Below are 22,987 nucleotides of genomic sequence, written 5' to 3'. Positions count from 1 at the left end.
CAAATACCACTGGATCAAAATCTCTGCACCTCAGGTGTATCCAGGTTCTACCACATACTTCTCCCTTTACACTTCCTGTTTCTCACACTGTGATTGCTTGATAGGGAATTGTGTTGTTTAAATCAACATCTATGAAGCTTCAGACTTCAAAACAAAACAAAATCACCTTGTGGTTTTCCATTTTTACCACCAATCACTCCATGGTTTTCTAGGGCAAACACTATAAACACAGAACAGACATGGACCACATTTGCAGTGTAGAATCTAGACAGTGAGCTATTTTTGTTTACTTTTCGCCCTAGGATTATCTTCCCTCATCCAACTGGTTTTGATGAGCTTGTTCTGGTCACCTCCCCCACCCCCACTACAGAGAATTAAATGACAGAAACAAAAACCCAAAACAATCAGTAAACAGTGATACCTCAAGAGCAAAGCAGCCACTCCAAACTTGAATGAAATTTTTGTAAAGTTCAAAGAGATAATCATTCCTTCTACCATCAAGGAATTACTCAGAACACACTTTAATTCAGAGGCCAATTCATTTCTGAGCACTGGGTAAAAACCTTTTGGCTCTTTGGCAATACTAAGTATGGAAACAATCAACTACAGGTAGGTAATGCTGTCACAAATACAGGCAGAGAGTAGAGAGAGTTAGGGAAACTATGCATTAGAAGGAGCCTCTACTCCACGTAATTCAGATTAGTGAAGTCACTACTGGCTGTGATGGGCATGCTGTTTCAAAGTTCAGGAAACTGCTATTTTATCCACAGCTGAACAGACCCGGACTAATGGCCCAGGTTCTCAGAGCATGCACAAGTGCATTATGGCAGATCAGGCTATCACCCACTGAAATGGTAAGGAAGTTGGTCTCAACACTGGAGGTGTGGAGGCTGCTTCAGTGTGCCCAGTGTCAGCCAGAACTCGAACTCTGGAACAGGAAGGAAGCGAGTGGGTCTGAGTCACAAGTGTGTAATGGAATCTGGCAAGTAACTTGTGACTCACAAATATGGAGTCCACAGTTTTGGAGAGTGAGTGAGAAACACCAGCTACTTAGCTGTAATCAAGGTTTGTTGAATTTAAACCCAATGTCATAGATAGCCCAAGATAAATCAAAGGTTGACTTAGTGAGCAGTTCTAGGTGTTTTGTTTTGTTTAAGAGGTGAGCCTTAAAGCATGGTGAGTTCATATATGTAATCCCAGCAGAGGGCTCAGAAGTTCAACTACACAGGCAGAACTGTCTAATTAAACAACAACAGCAACAACAGAACAAATCAATATCAATGAACCAAACAGAAACACAAAAGAGGTCTGTCTAATGCCATGCTGCTGGCCCAAAGTTTTTGCCTTAATAACTAGGTATATGCCACTGGACATGGCTCAGATTTTTTTCAGTTGAGAAAAAACTAACATCATGAAGACTAAGTCAAACAGACCTGAGATAATCTCCCTCTCACTGTATTATAAGGCGCCCTAGTGACACAAATAGAAAGTAGGACACAGACAGCCCAAGTAGGTTAAAGAAAAAAGTGTTAAAGTAAGAGACTCTACTCTTTTGTTTGTTTGCAGTACCGAAGAGCAAACAGTGCTCTGAACACAACCCTCTTACTGGGCTACCCCTCCACCTGAGCGATCACTAGTAAGGTGCTGCTACAGACTCACTCTGGGAAGAAGATCCCTTGCAGTCTGAATTTGAGGTTACATCTATCTATCAGCAGACAAACATTTTTTTAAAGATATGGAAGATAATTAAAAGGGCAGGGAAATGGACCTGGAAAAACCTTTCGTTTTGAATTTAACTGTAGCCTACAACTACGATCAGTGTTAATGTTTATTGAGCACTCAGGCATGTCAGAACTCAATAAGTAATCATACATTGGGTTATTTCTTCAAGGATGGTTGGCTTCATCACTGGAGATTTCAAAGGTAATAAAACAGAGCACAAGAATTAGAATCGCAATGCTTAACTTTTACACTTAGAAATCTTAAGCATAGTCTCAATATTTTTGTATTAATTACATCACAAAATCTTAGAAAATTTGAGAAAAGCTAGCAAATAGAGGCATTTAACACCTTCTTCTCCCACTCCCTAAAAAAGATCACAAAGAAGAGTTAAGCACGTTGCTTAATTTTTTAGAAATTGGACCTTAAGAGTAAGAATATTTCCCAGGACCTGCCTATTTTAGTTTATCACTAATAAAGCCTTTCTCCAAAGTTTTGATGACAATTTGATGGGAGATGTAAGCTAGGAATAACTAACACTGAGTAGAGTACTTACCTTTGAGCTCAGTCATAATAATCCTGTGTCTTGCTGGAAGACAGCATAGGGGCCTTTATAATTTTAGAGCACCAATTTGGAAAAGTGGCAGGCCCACTGAGGAGGACTCAAACACATGAGCCTATCTCCTATCAGTATTAGTTAGCCATGCTGTACCAAAGTCAACGAATAGTTCTTTACAAATTTTAAATACTGGTCAAGAAGGCCAGGTAAGCCTTTAGTCACAGCAGGCTAGAGGTAGAATCAGGAGGATCACAAGTTCAAGATCAGGCATTGTTTTACAATTAACACCCTCTCTCAAAAGAGAAAAAAAGATAGGAAAGAAGGAATTTGAGTAGAGAACAGTTGGAGTTATAAAGTAAAAATTTAAGACTTTTTTTGTTGCTATTAAATGTGCTGTTCTGAGATTCTACAATTTGTAGAAAGACAAGAATATGAAGATGACATGGTCTACTTTTCAACAAAGTAACATTCTAACAAAAAACTCAGTCATACATACTACTGTTCTTTTGTATTAAGAGACAGAAACATCTTTCTATGTAACCCAGGCTGGCTTCAAATTCAAAATCTTCCTGCTTCTATCTCATGAAAACTCAGGTCTCAGGCCTATGGCATGATTCTGAAGGTTCTTTTAATATGTAAAGTGTAGTTCTAACTCAGGTGAAGGAATGAACTGACATGCATTTGTGAATCACACAGTTAAAGACCTTTCTAAAACAGGGCTCTCAAACATATATTAGTGGACAGTACTCTAATTTTCTGCAAGAAGTTTGTAATTATATGTATGTATATGTATGCACATATCGATACTAGAGGTTGGTATAAGTTGTCTTTATTACCTCCTACCTTATTTTTTTGAGACATGATCTCTCATTAAAACTGCTAATAAGTGAGGCTGTTTGGAAATCCTGGGATAATGCTGTCTGTCTCTCTACCATAGCAATTACCAGTGCTGGCTGCCATGCCTGCTTTGTACATAGGTGCTGAGGGACCAGAATCCACAGTATCATGCTTGTGCTACAAGCGCATTACTAACTGAACAATCTGCCAATCCTCGGGATAAAAAAATTGGGGAGTATTATGTGTCTAAGGTATATGTGCATGATAGAGGGTATCTTCCTTAATCACTTCCCGCCTTATATACTGAGGCAGGGGTCTCTCACCATTTTAGTTACTCAACTTGCTCCCAGGAGTCCCGTCTCCTGGGATTACACCTGTGCCACTATACCCAGCTGACTTTTACATGGGTCTAAGAGACCTAACCCAGTTCTCATGCTTTCACAGCAAGTGATTTACTATCTAAACCATCTCTCCAGATCCTCAAATTCTTAACTTTATATTTTTATTTTGGTCTCTCAAAATGATTTAAGTATACATTTTGAATCTAGATGAGCTCTTTATAAATGTTTATGATAACCAGAGATGTAAAATGATTATAATTTATGCTAAGCAAGAGTGAAATAGCATCATATATTTGAAAGTTTCCAATAGTTAACCTCAGTGCCAGCAATCACAATTCTGAGTCTTTATTTTGAGGTGTATTATAGGATATTCAACAATATCTATGAACCTCACTCAACTTGATCCCAAAAGTACCACCTCCTAGTTAAGGCAGCCTGAGGTGTATCTAGACAACTGCTAAGTGCCCCTTGGGGAGTTATTTCCAAGCTGCTAACTCCTGTAATTGGTAAGAGTAGTGAAGCAGATCAGTCAACACAAAGTATACAGGAGAATGAATGAGAATGTCAAAATCTAAGAATGAATGCTATAACAATTTCTACTACACTTAAGTTGGCAGCTATGTCACTGAGGTATTAATGTCAACATGAATTCTATTGTATCAACACTTCTAAATATTTTGTATAAAAAGTCTTTCTTCTTAAAAAGCAACTTTGAGAGCTGGAGACAGCCCAGCAATCCTAACACTGGGTGGGTATATGAGGGCTCCACCCCAAGCTCAAGATCAGCTTGGTCTACATAGGGAGTTTCTGAACTATTTAGCAAGACCTTGCTTGTCTGAAAGTAATTTAACTGAAGTAACTACCAAGACCCTAAGAAGGTGGTCCTGGGTATTATAAGAAAACAAACTGGGTAAATCATGAGAAACAAGCCAGCAATCAGCACTTTCCACGGCCTCTGAATCAGTTCCTACCTCCAGGTTAATGCCCTTACTTCCTTCAGTGATGAACTGTGACCTAGAAAATAAGCCCTTTCCTCCCCAAGTTGCTTTTGGTCATGGCGTTTCCCCACACAGAAACTCTAATTGAGACAAGGACGGTTTGTTGTTACTAAGACATAGCATATCTATTTTGTCGTCAGGATTCAGTCATTTTCCAAGGAATATGGAATAACAAGATGACTTACTGACAGGAAATAGTAGCCATAACTCTTACACTCACAGGTTCAGAAGACCACAAGTCTAAAATGTTGAGAGGAGAAAAACTGACATAGAGCTGTTTCAGTGGTCCTCGGCTCAAATCGTCACATTAGAAACAAAAAATTAAAAATTAATCAAAATCACAAGCATTACCTAAGGTTTAAGAAACTCACAATTTATTATTTTACTCAAAATGGTGATGGACTGGCAGGGAGAAGAGGGTATCTATGTTGGAACAGCTCCCATGGGAAATGGGAGCTAGTGTATCAGGTGGCCAAAAGTACAAACGGGTTGGTTGACACAAGAAACCCATCACACTCATAAACATCAACGGTTGTAACAAGAATCTTTTTCCTTAACACCAAGTAGTTACTCCTTACCTGCTTGTGCGCATGATCATAAGAGTTAATGTGGTTGTCAAATTCCTGGTGTTTCTGATACTGTTTATCACAGAGTTCACAGTAAAAGTTGGCTCTAAGATCTTCTAAGGCTTTCGCGATCGCCTTTTCTTTGTCAACGTAATCCTGTTAAGAATCACAAAATACAAACAAGACATAAACTCTGTAGAATTTAGACAGCTATTATTCAAGCAGAGAGAAAAAAAATAACTTTCAAAAAAATTCAATGGCACTGATAAATGTGGGATAAAACATGAGGGGCAATTTGGTAGGGTAACAATTTGTGTATGTATTAACAAGTGTTCAAGAGAGTGTAATTTTATTTCATTTTTGGCAATATGGTAGACAATACCATTCCCTATTTTGTCCTTAACCAAAAACCAACTAGATTCAAAAGAAGACACAATTTTAACCGGGCACAGTGTTGGTACATGCTCCTAACACACTGTAGGCTGACAAGACTTCCTTGAGTTCAAAGCTATCCCTAGTACATAGTGAGTGCTAAGCTGGCCAGGGCCTAGAGAGGGAGCTCAGATCCCCGGGAAATGGAGTTAGAGGCAGTTGTGAGTTGCCATGTAGGTACTGGGAATTGAATCCAGGTCCTCTTTGAGACTAGCAGGAGCCCTTAACTGTTAAGCCATCTCCCCAGCCCCATCATGTCACCATTTTTCACTTTTAAACCAGTAACTGGAATAGAGCATATACAGGATTACTCAGCAAGAGAAGTAAGATCTATTCAAAGGACTCAAGGTTCAACATTAAAAAAAGTTTAATCAGTGTAATATATCATAAAGAGGGGAAATCTGACATGATTATTTTAATTGGTTAAAAACAAACAAACACCCAGCAAAGTTTAAACCCTCTTCCATGTTTGAAACTTCAACAAAGAGGATAGAGAAAAATCCACTAAAAGCCCTCAGTTAGTCATCTTTGACTGACTCCCGCCCTTGGAAAGCTTGGCAGGAGGAACATAAACTAAAGCCAGCCTAGATTATACGGGTTAAGGCACGCTTGGACTACATTAGTAAGACTCTGTCTTTCCCCATCATCCCTCATCAAAATAACAATAATAAAATAAAGAAAAAGAAAAATCTCAGCTAACATTACTATGGTGAAAGAATTAAAGTTCCCTCTTGGAGTAAGAAATAAAGCAGAAATATTTACTCGTGTTCATTTTTTGGAGACAGGGTTTTATACATTCCAGGCTGGCTTCAAATGTGCTCTGTAGCCAGAGATGACCTTGAACTGCTCCTCTTGCCTCCACAGATCCCAGTGCTAGAATTATAGGCACACACCATTATGCCCTGTTTATACAGAGCTGGGGATCAAACTCAGGGCTTCACATGTAGGCTGGGACCATATTTTTAGGTCTACTCTTAGCACTTCTAATAGTTTCAGAGAAGTTACCATTGTTTTGTTTTGCTTTGGAGACAGGGTCTTGCTGTAAAGCCCTCATTGTAAAGCAGCCTCACTCTCAGGCTGCCAGAGATTCACCTGCTACTGCCTTCCAAATATTGGGATTAAAACAGTGAGCACTGTCTGAGGTGGTGGTGCATACTTTTAATCCCAGCACCCAGGAGACAGAGGCCAGTCTGCTCTATGGATCGAGTTCCAGAACAGCCAGGATTACTACACAAAAAAATTTTGTCTCGAAAAAGAAGAAAAGATTAGATAGATAGATAGATGGATGGATGGACGGAAGGACAGACGGACAGACAGACAGGCAAATAGATTTAATTGTGCCCGAAGTTTTCAGAAGGGACTCACAAGGGCGTAGAGGATACTCAGGGTAGAGTGGCTGTCTGACGTTCTTGACATTCTGTCAGAGAAGTAGCAGGGATTGGGGTCTTATAACTCTGTGAACAGGTGAGACACCTGTACCCATCTTCTTAGGGGTTGGGAATATAGTACTAGGTACAAATATGGAAAACCTAAAGATTTCTAATCTGTATCTAGACACTCCCATCTAAAATCTATACCAGAGTCAAAGGCCTTGAAAATCATAAGCTAAAACATAGTCTTCTCTAAGAAAAACAACAGTGCTCACTTTTTTGTCAGGAGGAGGGATTGAGATAGGCTTTCTTTTTAATCTACCATTTTTCTGGGGTTTTAATAGTTTAGAATTTTCAGTTATAAACCTCAAAAGGATTCTCAGAATGAGGTGCAGCTCAACAGCAAAGTACACAGCCTAACAATACATGGGAGGTCCCTGGTTACTTATGCAAAAGTTTTTTTGTTTGTTTTGTTTTTCGAGACAGGGTTTCTCTGTACCTTTGGAGCCTGTCCTGGAACTAGCTCTTGTAGACCAGGCTGGCCTCAAACTCTCAAAAATCGGCCTGTCTCTGCCTCTTGAGTGCTGGGATTAAAGGTGTGCACCGCTCTTTAAAATTTTTATTCTGCCAGGCAGTGGTGCTGCACACCTTTAATCCTGGCACTTAGGAGGCAGGCAGGTGGATGTCAGTGAATTCGAGGCCAGCCTGGGCTATTACACAGAGAAACCCTGTCTTGAAAACCCCAAAACAAAACCGAATAACAACAAAAAACCAAACCAACAAATCAAGCAAAAACCAAAATAGATATTTATTTTCTGTGTATAGGTGTTTTGCATGCACGTCTGTGCACCACTTGCCTGCCTGTTGCCTTTGGAGGCCAGAAGAGGGCATAAAAACCCATGGAACTTGTGAATCACCATGTGGGTATTGGAAATTAAATCTGCATCCATTTGAAGAGCAGCTTTGCTCTTAACCATTTCTCCAGACCCATACACAAAAATTTTTAACTTCAAAATTCATATACACATTGTCATTTGAATTAAAAAATGACATCAATGATGATGCTATTAGAACAGAAACGGGAAAATAAAGTCATCCTTCAACTTTACATTAAAAAACATTTTAAACCTATTCTATGCTTTAAAAGAAAGGTAAGCTGCATATTGAGACCCGAAGATTCATTTATTGCTTATTTTAGCTGTTATATGTATCTATTTGCATAATTTATGTGTATCATGTGTATGTAGGAGTCTTGGGAAGCCAGATCCCCTGGAATTAGAGTTGCAGGAGGTTGTGACTTGCAACATTGATTCTGAGAACACAACTCCGGTCCTTTCCAAGACTAGTAAGCGCTCTTACCCTCTGAGCCATCTCTTCAGCCTCATATAGATTTATTTTTATTTATATATGTGAGTATGTGGTCTGTGTGTAGTGAATAGGCTGTATGGTAGGTGTCCAAGGAGTCCAAGAGAAGGCAATGGATCCCTCTGGAGCTGATTGTGGGTTCTAGGAACCAACTCTAGTCCTTTAGAAGAATAGTTCATGCTCTTACCCACTGACTATCTACCTCACCATCCCAGGACCCAACAATTCTGCAGATGTCCTATTTCACCAGTAAGAATGGGAAGATCCTTGATAACAGAACTTAGGGTGGATGTCTCCAGTTGCTAAATAATGGAAAAAAAAAAGAATGGTAAATAATGCTATAAGAGTTATCAACACAAAGCACTAAAATAACCACTGGAGTAAGGACCAAGTTTAGTTAGTAAAGCGGTTGGTGAACAAGCGTGAGGACCAGAGATCTATTTCCAGAACTCAAGAGAAACATAGTTTAAAAGCTGGGTGTGGGCCAAGTGGCAGCGGCAGCACATGTCTTTAGTCCTGGCACTCAGGAGGCAGAGGCAGGTGGATCTCTGAGTGTAAGGCCAGTTTGGTTTACAGAGTTGAGTTCCAGGCCAGCTAGAGCTAGAGAAACCATGTCTTGAAACAACTACTACCACCACCAAAAAATAAATAAATTAATTAAAAAAATAAGAAAATAAAAATGAGCTTAGAAAGCACTCAAATCTCAAAACACCAGCAAGAAGTCTTCAAATTTTCCATTTTGTTTTTAAAAAATTTCACTTTTTAAAATTTCATATGTATGAGTGCTTGTTTGAATGTCTCAAGGCTCCACCTACATGAAGTGCCGTGGAAGCCAAAAGAGAGAGTTACTGATAGTTATGAGATGCCATGTGGGTGCTAGGGATTGAATACAGGTCATCTGGGTGCTCTTAAGCATTGAGCTCTTTCTCTAGACATTAAAAACAATTATTAAAAGTATTTGTTTTGTTTGGGTAATGTGGAGCATGCTTAGGTATGCTGAGGTCAGGACAACCTTGGGTGCCTAGGCTCACCTTCTACTTTGTTTGGGGCAGGCCTCTCATTTGTCACCAGTCTACATGGTCCACAAGTTTCCAGGGATCATCTTGTCACTGCCCCCTATTTCTCCACCTGAGCACTGAGATCACAGACATGCACTACCACATCTGACATTTTGTAAGATGACCTCAGTTCATCGAATTTTTGTAGTAAGTGCTTTACACAGTGAACCATCTTCTAAGTACCTTTTTTCTTTTCTGAGACAGTCTCATTGTGTGATCCTAAGTTCTGTACTAGAATTTGTGGCCTTTCCCTCCCAAGTGCTTGGGAATACAAGTGTGTGCTGTCATGTCTAGTACCTTGCTCAGCCTCTTAAATGCTAGGAAGACAGGCAGACAGCACTATGTCTGAATATCCTGGATTTCAGGAGTCCTTATAGGTATGCTATCACCTCAATCTTTGTTGTTTTTTCATCTTTAAGTCTGTAAAATTATAGCTATTTTATTTAATTTTTCTCATCTGTTATCTATCTTAACAATGGAAGAAAATAATAATAGATCTTTGGTTTCCAAGACTGACAAAGACTCTTATGGACTCCGACTAGTATATCACCCCTTTCTCTTTTCCATACTAATGGAAAGTCTAGATACCTAGGCTAAATTTATAGGCACTTCAAAGCAGTGAGACTTTGAAAGATCTTTAATAGATACTTGAGTAGGCAGGCTATGGCTTTACTTTCCCTTTAAATGGCAGAGCGTATTTTTTTTAAATCCCCTTTCCTCATTTTCAGCTTAAGTACAACGAAAACATTATTTCTGTATGATAACCTTAATAAGATCTATTTCTTATCTTCTAATTTGACCATTTTGTGACAGAGACTGGACATACTATAATACCCTGAAAGGAATGTTTCCTGAACGTTTAATATGCTTGTTCTAAACTGCAGTTTGTTATGAATAGTCCCTTAAAAATAGAAACTACTGTGGACTGGAGAGATGGCTCAATATTTTAAAGCACTGGTTGCTCTTAAAGAGAATCAAGGTTTTGTTCCCAGATCCCAACATGGTGGCTCCCAATCATTTGTAATTTCAGTTCCAGGGTATCTGAAGCCTTCTTCTGAACTCTGAGGACACCAGGCATACATGAGACACAGACATATACATGGCAAGGATGTGCATACCTTTAATCCCAGCACTCGGGAAGCGGAGGCAGGAGGATCTCTATGAGTTCAAGGCTAGCCTAGTTTACAAAGCAAGTTCCAGGACAGTCAGGGCTGCCACACAGAAAAACCCTGTCCCAAAAACCAAAAAGAATTCAACTTCATGCCCACATGGAGAAATAAGAGATAAACCTGTGCTTCAGGGCTGAGTGTAATTACCAATGAAAAAGAAAATTCTTAATTTATTACAATAAAATACCTCATTCGGAATTGGTGAGATGGCTCAGCAGGTAAGGACACCTGCTGCCAAGCCAGAGAGTCTGATCTCTGGGTGGAAAGAGCGAGCCCTGGAAAGTTGTTCTTTGGTTTCCACGCACACTGTGGCATTACATAAAATAAATGCCTGCTCCACAAAAATATCCCCATCCTTTTTTCCAACACAGATTTTACTGCAGGAGAAAATAAAAAGTAACTGCAAACTGAGATTAATGCAAATCACCAGCAAATGCAGACAAATGCCGCCACTCAAGGGAACCCTTTACACCAAAAACGAACACCTCTTCTCTGTGTGGACATTCTCAAACAACAATGACTTTGCTCAAGGTACCTTGTACTTTTGTCTCAGCTCTTCTGTGTCTTCTTTTTCTACTTCTAGGACACGACGCCGTTCGGTAGCATCTTCGGCATAATCCAACTTGACAAAAATAGATATATTTATTCTTTTTCCTAAAGTACACCAGAATTAGCTACAAAAATATCATTACATAAGTGTAATGCTGTGTTGGAAAGCAAGAAACTTGTGTTTTCTCAACTGATTCTTGCTTCACAGAATCAGTCCTTAACCTCTTTCCTGACAGGTCTAACAGACCCAACTATTGATAACAAGATTTCAGTTGAATATCACCACTCATAATTCAGACAATAAGACGGCATCGCAGACAGTAACTGTAAACAACTCTAAATGGGCAGAGCTTCTACCACACAAGTGTTTTAAGCACAAAGCAACACTGTCTATTAAAACAAGTCCAGAGCCTGACTGACCTGGTCTTTCTGTACAATACTGTGAAAACTCAATGTTTACACCCCAGTTAAAACAGGGGTAGTATTTACATCGTCTGTGCTTCAAAAATACCACAAAATGAAAATATAAAATATATTTTTAGCTAATCGAAGAAAAACTAAAATTACATTCACCTGATAAATATTTGCTTATACTGATATGAGTTTGAAATGAATGCCGATTTTTATATATCCCATAAAATTATATTTGCTTAATGAGACCACTTTACCTCCATTTCCATGCGACCCATGCCCATGACATCATATTTGACAACGATTGGAATAGGGTCTGTTCTCCCTGTAAAGGAACACAGAATCAAGTTGAGATGTATAATTAGGCCAACAGCTCACTTTAAACATTAGGTTTGGGTGGTTAGATCTTGCCTTGGAGTGCAGAGACCAGAAAGCTACAGTGAACCAAACAGAAGTCATTCTCACAGCTTACATCCAATCTTTCCTTTCCTGGATTAAACCCAACCAACCACTTTTAGTTGACCTCCTAGCTGGAGAGAACTCCAGGTAACTATAGCAAAGCTAAGCAAATAAATGGGGAAATAGTCAATGGCACCAGCAAGTTTATCACGAAAAACTTTAGAAGTTCCTTTTTTTGTTTGTTTTTATAAGACAGGATCTCGCTTACTCCAGGTTGGCCTCAAACTCATTATAAAGGGGAGGATGACCCTGAAGCTCCCAAATACTGGGATTACTGACATCTTGCCCAGCACAAGCTCTTAAAGGATCCCAAGTAGCAATCATAACAAATCTGTACCAACATCTTCATGTCATCCCTTAAAACTGGTGATGAACATCTTAACTGCTTGAATGGGGGAAAGAGAGCATTGCAAACAGAGAAAACCAATACAATTATAACTCAGTATGTTTATAAAATTTTTTTCAAAAGACCTTTTCTAATCAAATGAAAATTTTAAATAAAAACAACAGCTACTTGTCCTTAGGGACAAGACTGATTTTATCTTAAAACTGGTGCCTGAAGTCGCATTTTATAGAGTGAATTTACCACTGGCTAGGGATGGTTATTGGTAAGCTGTGAAAAGGACTAGTTGCGAAGAAAATTGACTTTTGACTAATTGATCTATGCTGAAGATTTTTTGAAAATATATTTAATCCACTCATAACCAGCCAAACAAAGCAAATGGGGCAGACAAGCACTTTACTACCACAGCTGTTTTACATCACAATTTGCGCTTTCATTGTGATGTAACTGAAAAGGACTTACCTTACCCAGGCACACCTTTAGTGAAAAAACACAATGTTTACTTCCCTCATCATTTCACTCAGGCTGGTGTAAACAATTGTTTTTTTTTTTTTTTGGTTATACACGCACGCGCACGCGCGCACACACACACACACACACATATACATATATTATACCTTTGGGCAAGAAATTCAAGTTTTGTCAGGCTAAATCTTAGGTATTATCAAAGAAAAAATTTTAGAATAATTGGTTTGTTTGGATCCCCCCCCCAAAAAAAGAGAAAATAACCAGCAACACTTGCGTCTGGTCTATGTATTTATGGAATTAGTATTTTTCATCTTTAAATCATACTGAAAAACAAATCCAGAAGCTTAACTACTTGTCAACAATATTCTATTATTGACACTCAGAAGTTTAACTGCTTATCAACAAGATCCCATTATTGTTTTTAAACAATAAACAGAAAACAAGCAATTATCTTCATAGTTAAAAACAAAAACAAAACAAAAACCCCACCCAAGTAATACCAAAACCTTTCTAGAGCACAGTCTTCTATTAGATCTTTCCGAGACTGCCAGTCAAACAAGATGAAAACACAGTGCTCCCTTCTGCCCAATGGTATAATAAATAAGCAGTGACTGCAATCTTTAGCAAAAGGACCAAGGTAAAGACAGGTTATAAAAATGACTTCCTAGGTGCAATATCACTTTCATAACGTCTCAATCAGGGATTTACTGGTAAAAACAAGTAGTCCAATGAAACAATTGAAAAGAAACATCAAAGAAATTTATTTTAGAATATTTTTTGATTGGTCTGAATTTATTTTGGAAGAATAAACAGCGTTTTGGTACAGATTGATTACCTCTGTAAACCCCTGCTTATAAATTCTGCATTAGTACTTTTGCCTTCTAAGGCAGTCAAAGTTTGTTTTAACTTATTTATAAATTGCAGTAGCAAGTGCTAGTGCCCATTACACTGGGGGTGGGGAAATCAAATCTTTTGACAGTATTAGAATTTAACATTCTAACTGATTCTTTTGGCAGTTCTAACATAGATACATCCCTTCTTAACATTACCCTTCAATGAACAAGGATCAGACAAGTTGCATAAGGAAAGGAAAGGAAAATGAAAAGACCAAGCAGAAGGATGAGGCTACAACAGAGAGTAAGCCTAACATATTGGTGCACTGATGACAAAGGAATAATTCAGTCTGAAAATAAAAATTACCACTGCTAAGTTTACCATCACCACAACAAGTCCAGGATCATAACGCTGTAAAAAAGAAACACCGTCTGTTAGGTAGAAACCATGAGGGCAGGAAACAGGCCTTCTAGCAGGCAGACAGGATGGGGTAAAGTACAGGTTGGGTTTTGTCCCTCCCCCAACTTCAGTGAGGACAGAGGGAGGACATTTTGTGCTGCAGCAGCTGTTTTTGTACTGGTCAGGATGGGGTGTGAGATTTTTGTACTGCTACTTGAGAATGAGAACAATCTCCTCTTCAATAACACAGGGGTGGGGATGGGCTGGGATGTCAGTCTGTTGAAAGGGCGAAAACTAACTCTAGCTTCTAATTTTTAACTTATTCATTCTGGCAAATCAGTATTCAGGGTGCTACAAGGAGCCTGGCTGACGGGGTTTCAAGACCACTTCAAAATAGTTAACAGAAGTTCAGAACTGAACTCTGTTAAGAATGAGTTAAAACTCTAAGTAGCTCTGCTCAGATCTTTGCTTCCTGTTAAAAAAGACTTCATCACCAACATCTATCCTTCGCACATAACTATACCAACCTTTGAAAAAGAATTCCAGAAAACAACAACAACAAAAACAAAAACAATAGCCTCAAAAGAACCTCATTTATAATTTCTCCAGAGTTAACTCACGGAAAAGATCCAAACCACAAAACAATCTGAAGATAAAAATCACTGCTCGCGTGAAATAGTAATTTCCTAACATTATTAAAGTGACTACACAACCAAGAAAAAGCACCCAAGGAAAAATTACAGTGGGAAAAAGACACCAAAGAATATATACAGGAAGAGGTTGTACCATTTTTTTAAAAAATCCCTTTACTTATTCATTTCTAGTCAATGACTGATCCTACCATAAAAAATACTACTTAGAGAAGCTGGAGAGATGGCTCAGTGGTTAAGAGCACCAGCTGCTCTTCCAGAGGACCTGGTATAGTTCCCAGCACCCAAATAGCAGCAGTCTGTACACACACCTGTTTGTAACTCCAGTTCCAGGGTATCTGAATCTCTCACACAGACATACATACAAAACACCAACGCACATAAAATAATCATAAATCATAAAAATAACAGAATAAGTAACAATTTGTAATGATCATTTTTTTTTTTTAAGGGCAAGCAGCAGTAGCCAAAGTGTATTCCCTCAAAGAGCCAACTTCTTTTTAAAACACTGAGCTAAATTCAGTTCAAAGTGTGGAACTTTTTAAAATTTAATTTCTATTATTAAAAACATGTTTGTTGTGTTGTTCACTAGGCCCAACTATAAGATGAGCTGTGGACAGTTAGCTGGCTCAGTGGGTAGAGCATTTGCCCTGGAAGCTGGTAGCTTGAGTTCTGGGATACACATTAAAGGAAGGAGGAGAGATCTACTCCACATTCAGAACCTACCTGGCTAAGTGAGCTTCCCGACCAGATAACCATACGTTCTAAATAAAAATGGCAAATGATGTTTTGCTAATAAACCGAAATTTGCTTATATTTTTCTTATTTTTTTGCAGTAGTGAGATTAGAATCCATGAACTCTCAAATGCTCTGTTACAAAGCTACAACCTCAGCTCTAATGATCTAAGTTTTTATTTCCATTGCGTGTATCTATGCTCATACATACGTTTGTGTATGACTGAACTTTGCATGTGTTTGAATTGGTATGTGGATACTAAAGCTCAACCTCAGATGTCTTCTCTGGCTTTCTATCTTATTTATAGAGACAAGGTCTCTCAATGACCCCAGAGTTCTCAGACTGGCAAGTGAGCCAGCAAGCCTCAGTGATCCTCTTGTCTCTATTATCTCCATGTTTATACACATGGACTGGAATCCAAATTTTAGCAACTTGCAGCACAAGCATTTACCGACTATTCATCTCCCAGCTACCCTTATGTGAATATCGTTTATATCAAAGAACTCCAAAAGAGCTAGGCATGGTGACTCAAACCAGAAATTACCAGAACTTGGGAGGCTGTGGGATGAGAACTACAGCAAACCTGAGGTTAGCCTGGGCTACATAGTGAGTTCTAGGCCAGCCAAAGCTGGAGAGTGGGACCTGGTTTCAAAAGCAAAGCAAGGAGAATCACCACCACCACCACAACAAAGAATGTGCTTACAAAGTGACAACCTGAAAGCCATGCTTTTTTTTTGTTTTTTTCCAGATAGTGTTTCTCTGTGTAACAGCCTTGGCTGTCCTGGAACTCACTTTGTAAACCAGGCTGGCCTCGAACTTACAGAGATCCGCCTGCCTCTGCCTCCTGGATGCTGGGATTAAAGGAGTGTGCCACTATTGCCCAGCTCCACTTCAATTCTAATGTCTGAATGGTAGAAAAATACTTGAGGTGCTATACAGCTGATGCAGCAGCAGAAGTTAGTATAAAAACCTTGACAACCAAATGGCTTCTCGCAGTTGTATCTCCTACCACTGGGGGTGTTAAGTGTTCCATAACTACAATGAAAAGTTCTTACAGTTGCAGGATCATTCTAAAACCACCAAAGAGTTTTTAGTTTCATGAAAACCACTTTCCTTGTACTTTTCACTGTTATCCTCCCCAACACACACAACCATTAATTCTTCAGTACACTTTTTTAGGACTGTCCCCCTAAAAGATTGGGTTATAAAAATCTCAATTCTCCGAGAGGAGACAACTAAACAGTTAGAGCCTTCTTATAGCCTGTAAGTGACAATTTTTAATTGTTAAGCTTTATACATTTAAATTACTACAAAGAAGACTGAACTATTACCACAGTCTTCACAAGGCTTTATAACCACCTGTATGTGCAAGCACACAGGTGCATGTGTTAGGTGCAGGCGCACATGTCTAAGAAGGCCACAAGACAACTTCCAGTATCGTTCCTCAGGCACTATTCAAGCTATTTTTTGAGAGAAAGTCTTTCATGGAGTTTACCATGTAGCCTACCTTGCTATTCAGTCCAAAGGATCTACATGTCTCTGCTTCCCCAGCACTGGGACTACAAGGGTACCATAACCAGTTTTTTTACAACCTGGGTTCTAAGGATCCAATTCAGGTCCTTCAAGTACTTTAGTGAATCAACTATATACTCTACTCAGAAATATTTTTGAAAAGTGACCTTCTCCAGATATGGTGGCACATGTTTATAATACCAGTGCAGAGGCAGGAGGACAGTCAAGAGTTCCAAGTCAGCCAAGTCTACACATAGTAAGCTTAAAGTTGTCCAGGCAGGGCTGTATAGTGAAACCTTATCTCAAAAACAAACAAAAAACAAAACATCAAAAACCTAATAGGCACATGGAGTTTCCTGTTTGAAAATAATCATTGGGGAAGCATTTCCCCAGGGTCAGCAGCACACAGTGAATGAATGATACAACTGTGGTCCAAGGTGGACAGACTACTTCTCAAGCTAGCACCAGATCTTATCAGCATCAACCACTTGGTACATGTTTTGCAGGCATTAAAGATAGTACACTGAGTTAGTAGGGAGTCTTGTGTTGAGGTTCCATGGACAGAACTACTGACACCAGACAATGTGTAGCAGCATCAGAGTCCCTGCAAAGCAGCCCCAAGAAGTCATCACATGAAGGTGAAGCCTCCGTTGCAATGGAAACCATGGGAAAACCCTAGAGGAAAGTTGCAGGCATGGAATGGAGCCGGCCCAGAAGGGTTGTGTGTGTTCTTCAAGAGGCAGACCTGCAGTAGTAGGTCACTCAAGCACTCTGGAGCCCAGATGATTCTGTCATAATCCCCAGCCACTGGACCTGGATCTTCGTCGTTTGTTCCAGCCTTTTTTTTTGCTGTGCCCTTATTTCTCCCTTTTGGAATGGAACTGTCTACTCTGTGTCACTGTACATCGACATACACAATGTGACTTTGATTCTACAGGGTTTCTGTGTAGACTGCCTTTAGTCTTGGAAGACCTTTTGGACTTCTGAACTGTGGCAGGACTGTTAAAAGACTATGGGGACTTTTAAGAGATGGACATACACCCTTGATTATGAGTCTTTAGGAATCAGGGTGGAATGTTATGATCTAAAGTAATGTGTTTGTGATTGACAAAAAATAGTTCAGCAGGTAAAATGTTTGATGTGAAGCCTGACTATGTGAGTTCAATCCTTGGAACCTACGTAAAAGTGAAGGGAGAAAACTAACTCCATAAAGTTGTCCTCTGACTACACACATGCCACGGCATTCAAACATACACACCACACTCAAGGCTGGGCACAGTAGTGGTGCAGGCCTTTAATCCCATCACTCAGGAGGTAGACACACACATACACACACAATCTGGATTTCTAGATTATTTTTAAAAATTCAGATTTTTGTCAGGTATAATCGTGGATGTCTTAATCCTAGCACTCAGGAAGCAGAGGCAGTTAAGAGTCCTCTGAGTACAGGTCAGTCAGGTCTACATAGGGAGAGTATATTAAGGGGAAAAGAAAAAACAAACAAACAAAAAACAAAACAAAAAAAAAGAAAGAAAGAAAGAAAAAAAATCATGTGCTTGAATTGGGTGGTGGTGGGGCATGCCTTTAATCCCAGCACTTGGGAGTCAGAGGCAGGCGGATCTCTGTGAGTTCAAGGCCAGCCTGGTCTACAACAGCTAGTTCCAGTACAGCGAGGGTTGTTACGCAGAGAAACCCTGTCTCAAAAAACCAAAAAAGAAAAAAATCATACATCACTTGGAGGCAGAGGCAGGTGGACCTCTGCAAACACAAGGTCAGTCTTGTGTTACTTAATGAGTTTCATTCAGGACAGCCAGGGATACCTAGAAAGACCCTACCTCAAAACAAATGGACAACAAATCAGATTTGCAGGGCGTAGGTGTTGAGTAAAATGCCCCAAATCCCCATACTCTGGCGGCTGGGGCAGGAGGATTTTGATTTGAGGCTATTCTAGGGTACAGAGTGACACTGTTCACCCCCTCAAAAAAGGAAAAAAAAATCCGTATGTGCATGGGAGATATTACATGTTTTCTTTTCTAAATAATATCCTCTGCTATTTATGTTGATAGTAATCTTTTCATTCTTTGTCGCTGGAGATAACTTTGATATGTAACCCAGGCTGCTTCTGAGTTTTTTATTTTCCCTATTTCAGTTTTCCAAGTACTGAGATTACTTTTTGTTTGTTTGTTTTTCAAGACAGGGTTTCTCTGTGTAGCTCCAGATGTTCTGGAAATCACTCTGTAGATCAGGCTGCCTGGAACTCAGAGATCCTCCTGCCTCTGTCTCTGCAGTGCTGGAACTAAAGGTATGTGTCACCACTGACACAAGCTAAATTATACTTTTTACTTGGTGTTCTTATAATCTTCCTGAGGATTTGGGGGGGTGGTTCAGTTGGTACAGTGTTTGCCTAGTACACACAAAACCCTGGGATTGATCCCCAGCAATGAATAATCTGTAATAAACTGTAATCTCAACACTAGATCAGCAGAGGCAAAATAGTCAGAAATTGTTCAGAGGCATCTTCAACTACACACTGAGTATGACTCAAGAAAGCCTTGGCCACATAAGTCTATCTAAAATCTACCAAAGGGGGGTGGGGGAGCAAGCAAACTGCAAATCTGATGACCTGAGTTCAATATCTGATATTCACTTGTAGGAGAGAAATAATCTCTTCAGGTTGTTCTGACCTCCACACACACAACACATATAGATAAATGTAATAAAAAAAATTTAAGGGCTGGAGAGATGGCTCAGTGGTTAAGAGTATTGCCTGCTCTTCCAAAGGTCCTGAGTTCAATTTCCAGCAACCACAAGGTGGCTCACAACCATCTGTAATAAGGTCTGGTGCCCTCTTCTGGCCTGCAGACATACACACAGACAGAATATTGTATACATAATAAATAAATATTTAAAAAAATTTAAACAAGATTAATAATAGTGAGTGTTTCTCACGGAAGAGACAACAACAATCCATAGATATCTGTGTTTCATGTATCTACTAGCAAATACATTTGACCAGATGTGAAATAGTTGCTTGCTTCAATATTCTTGTAACTTGAGATTTCTGCATGCTGAATTGTTAAAAAAAAAAAAAAAAACCTGAAATTCTAAGTTAAGTTGTTCAATTCTTTAGTGTCACCATCATATACTTGTATTTGCTATGTCTGTCTCCCCATTGGCTGTAAGTAGGCATGGGATATGATTTACAGTTCTAGTCTCCTCTCCTCACCCCCAGGTTTGTGTCATATAGCCAGGACTGACTGCTTAGGAACCTTCTGCCCTGGCCTCTGAAGTGCTGGGATCACAGGACCACCCCTACCTGCCCAGCTCCTAACTTATCCTCCCCTTCCCCCCTCCAATTTACAAGTATTCATTTATTTCTTTATTGGTGGTAGTGGTGAATGTCATGGTGTGTACATGGAGGTCAGAGGACAATTTGCAGGCATCAGTTTTCTCCTTCCACTATGTGGGTCCTAGGGATCAAACTCAGTTTGTAGGGTTTGACAGCAAGCACAATTACCTACTGAGGCATCTCACTAGCTCCTGATCCTCCTTGAAGAATTAGTGTAGCTCTAGGCTATTCTGTCAGTAAATATACAAACAATAAAAACCATGAAAGTATCAACAAACAACATGCAAAAACACACTAATTACTAATCTTTAGAAACTTACAGTTTAAAAGGGGCAAAAGAAATACAGAAATAATAAAAATTATACATGACAGAACACTAAAAATTCCACAGAAAATAAAACATTAGAAAAAAATTAAGGAGGAAACTAGGCACAGTGGTTCACAGCTATAATTTCAAAACTCAGAAGACAGGAAAACACCTCAAGTTTGAGGCCCACCTGTCTACACTGTGAGACCAGGTAAAGATACTTGCCATCAATCTGACAACCTGAGTTTGATGATCCTTTACATGGTAGAAAGAGAGAGTTAACTCTCAAAAAGGACTCTGTTACACAGACAAACCCTCTCTCAAAAAGCCAAAAGTAAAAAAAGAGAAAAAAGCAAGTTTGTGAAAAGTTTTTTTACTACCTAATTCAGCTTCTAGTGAATTTATATTGAGAAAACATATATGATCACTTCAAGTTTCCAAAGAAAACATTATATTCAGAGCCATTTCCAAACTGTTGGAGAGTAAGGTAGATAACTGTCCTATATTACAATTCTATCATCAAAGTTGAAGGATCCAGCAAACTGTTTAGGCATACATCATATAGCACACTGATTAAAGGCATAGGTATAAATGTGTGTGTGTGTGTGTGTGCACGCACACACACACACACACACACACACACACACACACACACACACAAACAGGCACCCAGGAAGTGGAGGCAGAAGACTCGCAGTTCAGGAGTAGCATGGTTAACGTAGAGCCACAGGAAAACCTTATCTCAAAAAACGAGAGAGAGAGAGAGAGAGAGAGAGAGAGAGAGAGAGAGAGAGAGAGAGAGAGAGAGAGAGAGAAAGAGAGAGAGAAGGGGGGGGGCTGGAGAGATGGCTCAGCAGTTAAGAGCATTGACTGCTCTTCCAAAGGTCCTGAGTTCAACTCCCAGCAACCACGTGGTGGCTCATAACCACCTATAATGAGATCTGGTGCTCTCTTCTGGCCTAGAGGCAGGATACTGTATAAGTAAATAAATCTTAAAAGAAAAGAGAGTTAATTTTCTGATCTGAAAAATGGGAATTTTATCTCAGAGAAATAAGAATACTATGATGCTTATAGGCTAGCCTAGTTAGCCTGGTATATACAGAGGCAAAAAAAACTACCTCTGACCTCCATACACATGCCCCACATATAAAACACACACACACACACACACACACACCATCATCATCATCATCATCCAAGATTTTCCTAAATATTAAACTAATCAATAAAAATGATCTCTAAAAAAATTTCATTTACGTTGGGCATTGTGCACACATCTTTAATTCCTAGCACTTGGGATGCAGAGGTGGATGGATCTCTTTCAGTTTGGGGCCAGTATGGTCCCAGGGCAGCCAGGCCTGACTCTAAAAAAACGAATGAGTTGGGTGGTGCATGCCTTTATCCCAGTACTCAGGCAGATCTCTGTGAGTTCGAGGCCAGCCTAGTCTACAACAGCTGGTTCCAGGACAGGCTCAAGAGCCAGGTGGTGGCGGCGCATGCCTTTAATCCCAACACTCGGGAGGCAGAGACGGGCGGATCTCTGTGAGTTCGAGGCCAGCCTGGTCTACAAGAGTTAGTTCTAGGACAGGCTCCAAAGCTACAGAGAAACCCTATCTCGAGAAACCAAAAAGAGCTACAGAGAAAGCCTGTCTTGGGAAAGAATGAAAAGAAAACAAACAAACAAAAAAGAACGAACAAATAAAAAAACGTTTTTCCATTTAGTTAGCCAGCACAGTGGTATATGCCTGTGATTTTGGCATTTGAAGGTAGAGGCTTGAGAATTAAAGGTCATCTTTTACCATACAACAAGCTTTGAGGCCAATCTGAGCTACACAAGTACCTACTTCACAGACAAAACTGTAATTATTCTTCCAAATGAATTTACCTTGATAATATCCAAGCTGCTTCTATAACTAAGTCACTTCTTCCCCCCTTCCCCATATGTGTGTGCACCAGAGGTAAGCCCCAGGCTGTTCATAAGGTGCCTTGTTTTTAGAGACAGGGTCTGAGTCTCTGTTTGGCTTGAAAGCTGCAGGGTTATCTAGGCTGGCTGGCAAGCTGTCAGTTTCTGCCTCCCTGGCTGAGGTTACAAGTATGCACCACCATGACAGCCTTTTTTCATAGGTTCTAGGGACCAAACTTAGATCTTCACACTTGCGTGACAAACTCTTTACTGACTGATCTCCCCAGCTCCACATTCTTTTCTACGTAACTAAAAATTACAAAGTAAAATGATAAAAACAAAAATTGCCTACTTCCACTTGTTCTCAATTTCAATCTAAAATTATTATTATGCCATGAACTTACTACATTAATTAATATCTTCACATATCCTCTAAATTTTTTGGTGGAGACAAGGTTACTCTGTGTAGCTAGCCCTGCCCGTCCTGGAACTTGCTCTGTAGACCAGGCTTGTCTCGGTCTCACAGAGGTCCACCTGCCTCTGCCTCTTTCAAGTGCTTGTATTGAAAGTGTGCACCACCACTTCCTGGCATATCCTATAAATTTTAATTTTTATCACTTTTTGCTACATGTATCTGTGGATACATGCACAAG

The 22,987-nt window shown here is 39.6% G+C and overlaps 1 protein-coding gene across 6 annotated transcripts in view; it reads right to left on the bottom strand.

Annotated features, from left to right (window-relative positions):
• The window catches only part of Gpatch8 (G-patch domain containing 8), a 74,660-nt gene that overhangs the window by 18,005 nt on the left and 33,668 nt on the right, over nucleotides 1–22,987 (bottom strand). For 4 of the 6 annotated variants that reach the window (XM_048445818.3, XM_048445819.3, XM_087909922.1 and 1 more), the window contains 3 exons: nucleotides 11,632–11,699; nucleotides 10,950–11,036; nucleotides 5,033–5,176 (listed from right to left, as the gene is read on the bottom strand). In XM_048445818.3, coding sequence (XP_048301775.2) covers nucleotides 5,033–5,176; nucleotides 10,950–11,036; nucleotides 11,632–11,699 — 299 coding nt within the window. Of the gene's footprint in view, nucleotides 1–5,032; nucleotides 5,177–10,949; nucleotides 11,037–11,631; nucleotides 11,700–13,844; nucleotides 13,890–22,987 lie in introns of all 6 variants that reach the window. The other 2 variants (XM_048445820.3, XM_085695857.2) reach the window with 1 other exon arrangement.

Source organism: Myodes glareolus, chromosome 9 (assembly GCF_982192425.1).
Source record: "Myodes glareolus chromosome 9, mMyoGla1.1, whole genome shotgun sequence".
NCBI lineage: Eukaryota > Metazoa > Chordata > Mammalia > Rodentia > Cricetidae > Myodes > Myodes glareolus.
The sequence above is the reverse complement of the archived record's forward strand: the minus strand, read 5'-3'. Positions and strand labels throughout refer to the sequence as shown.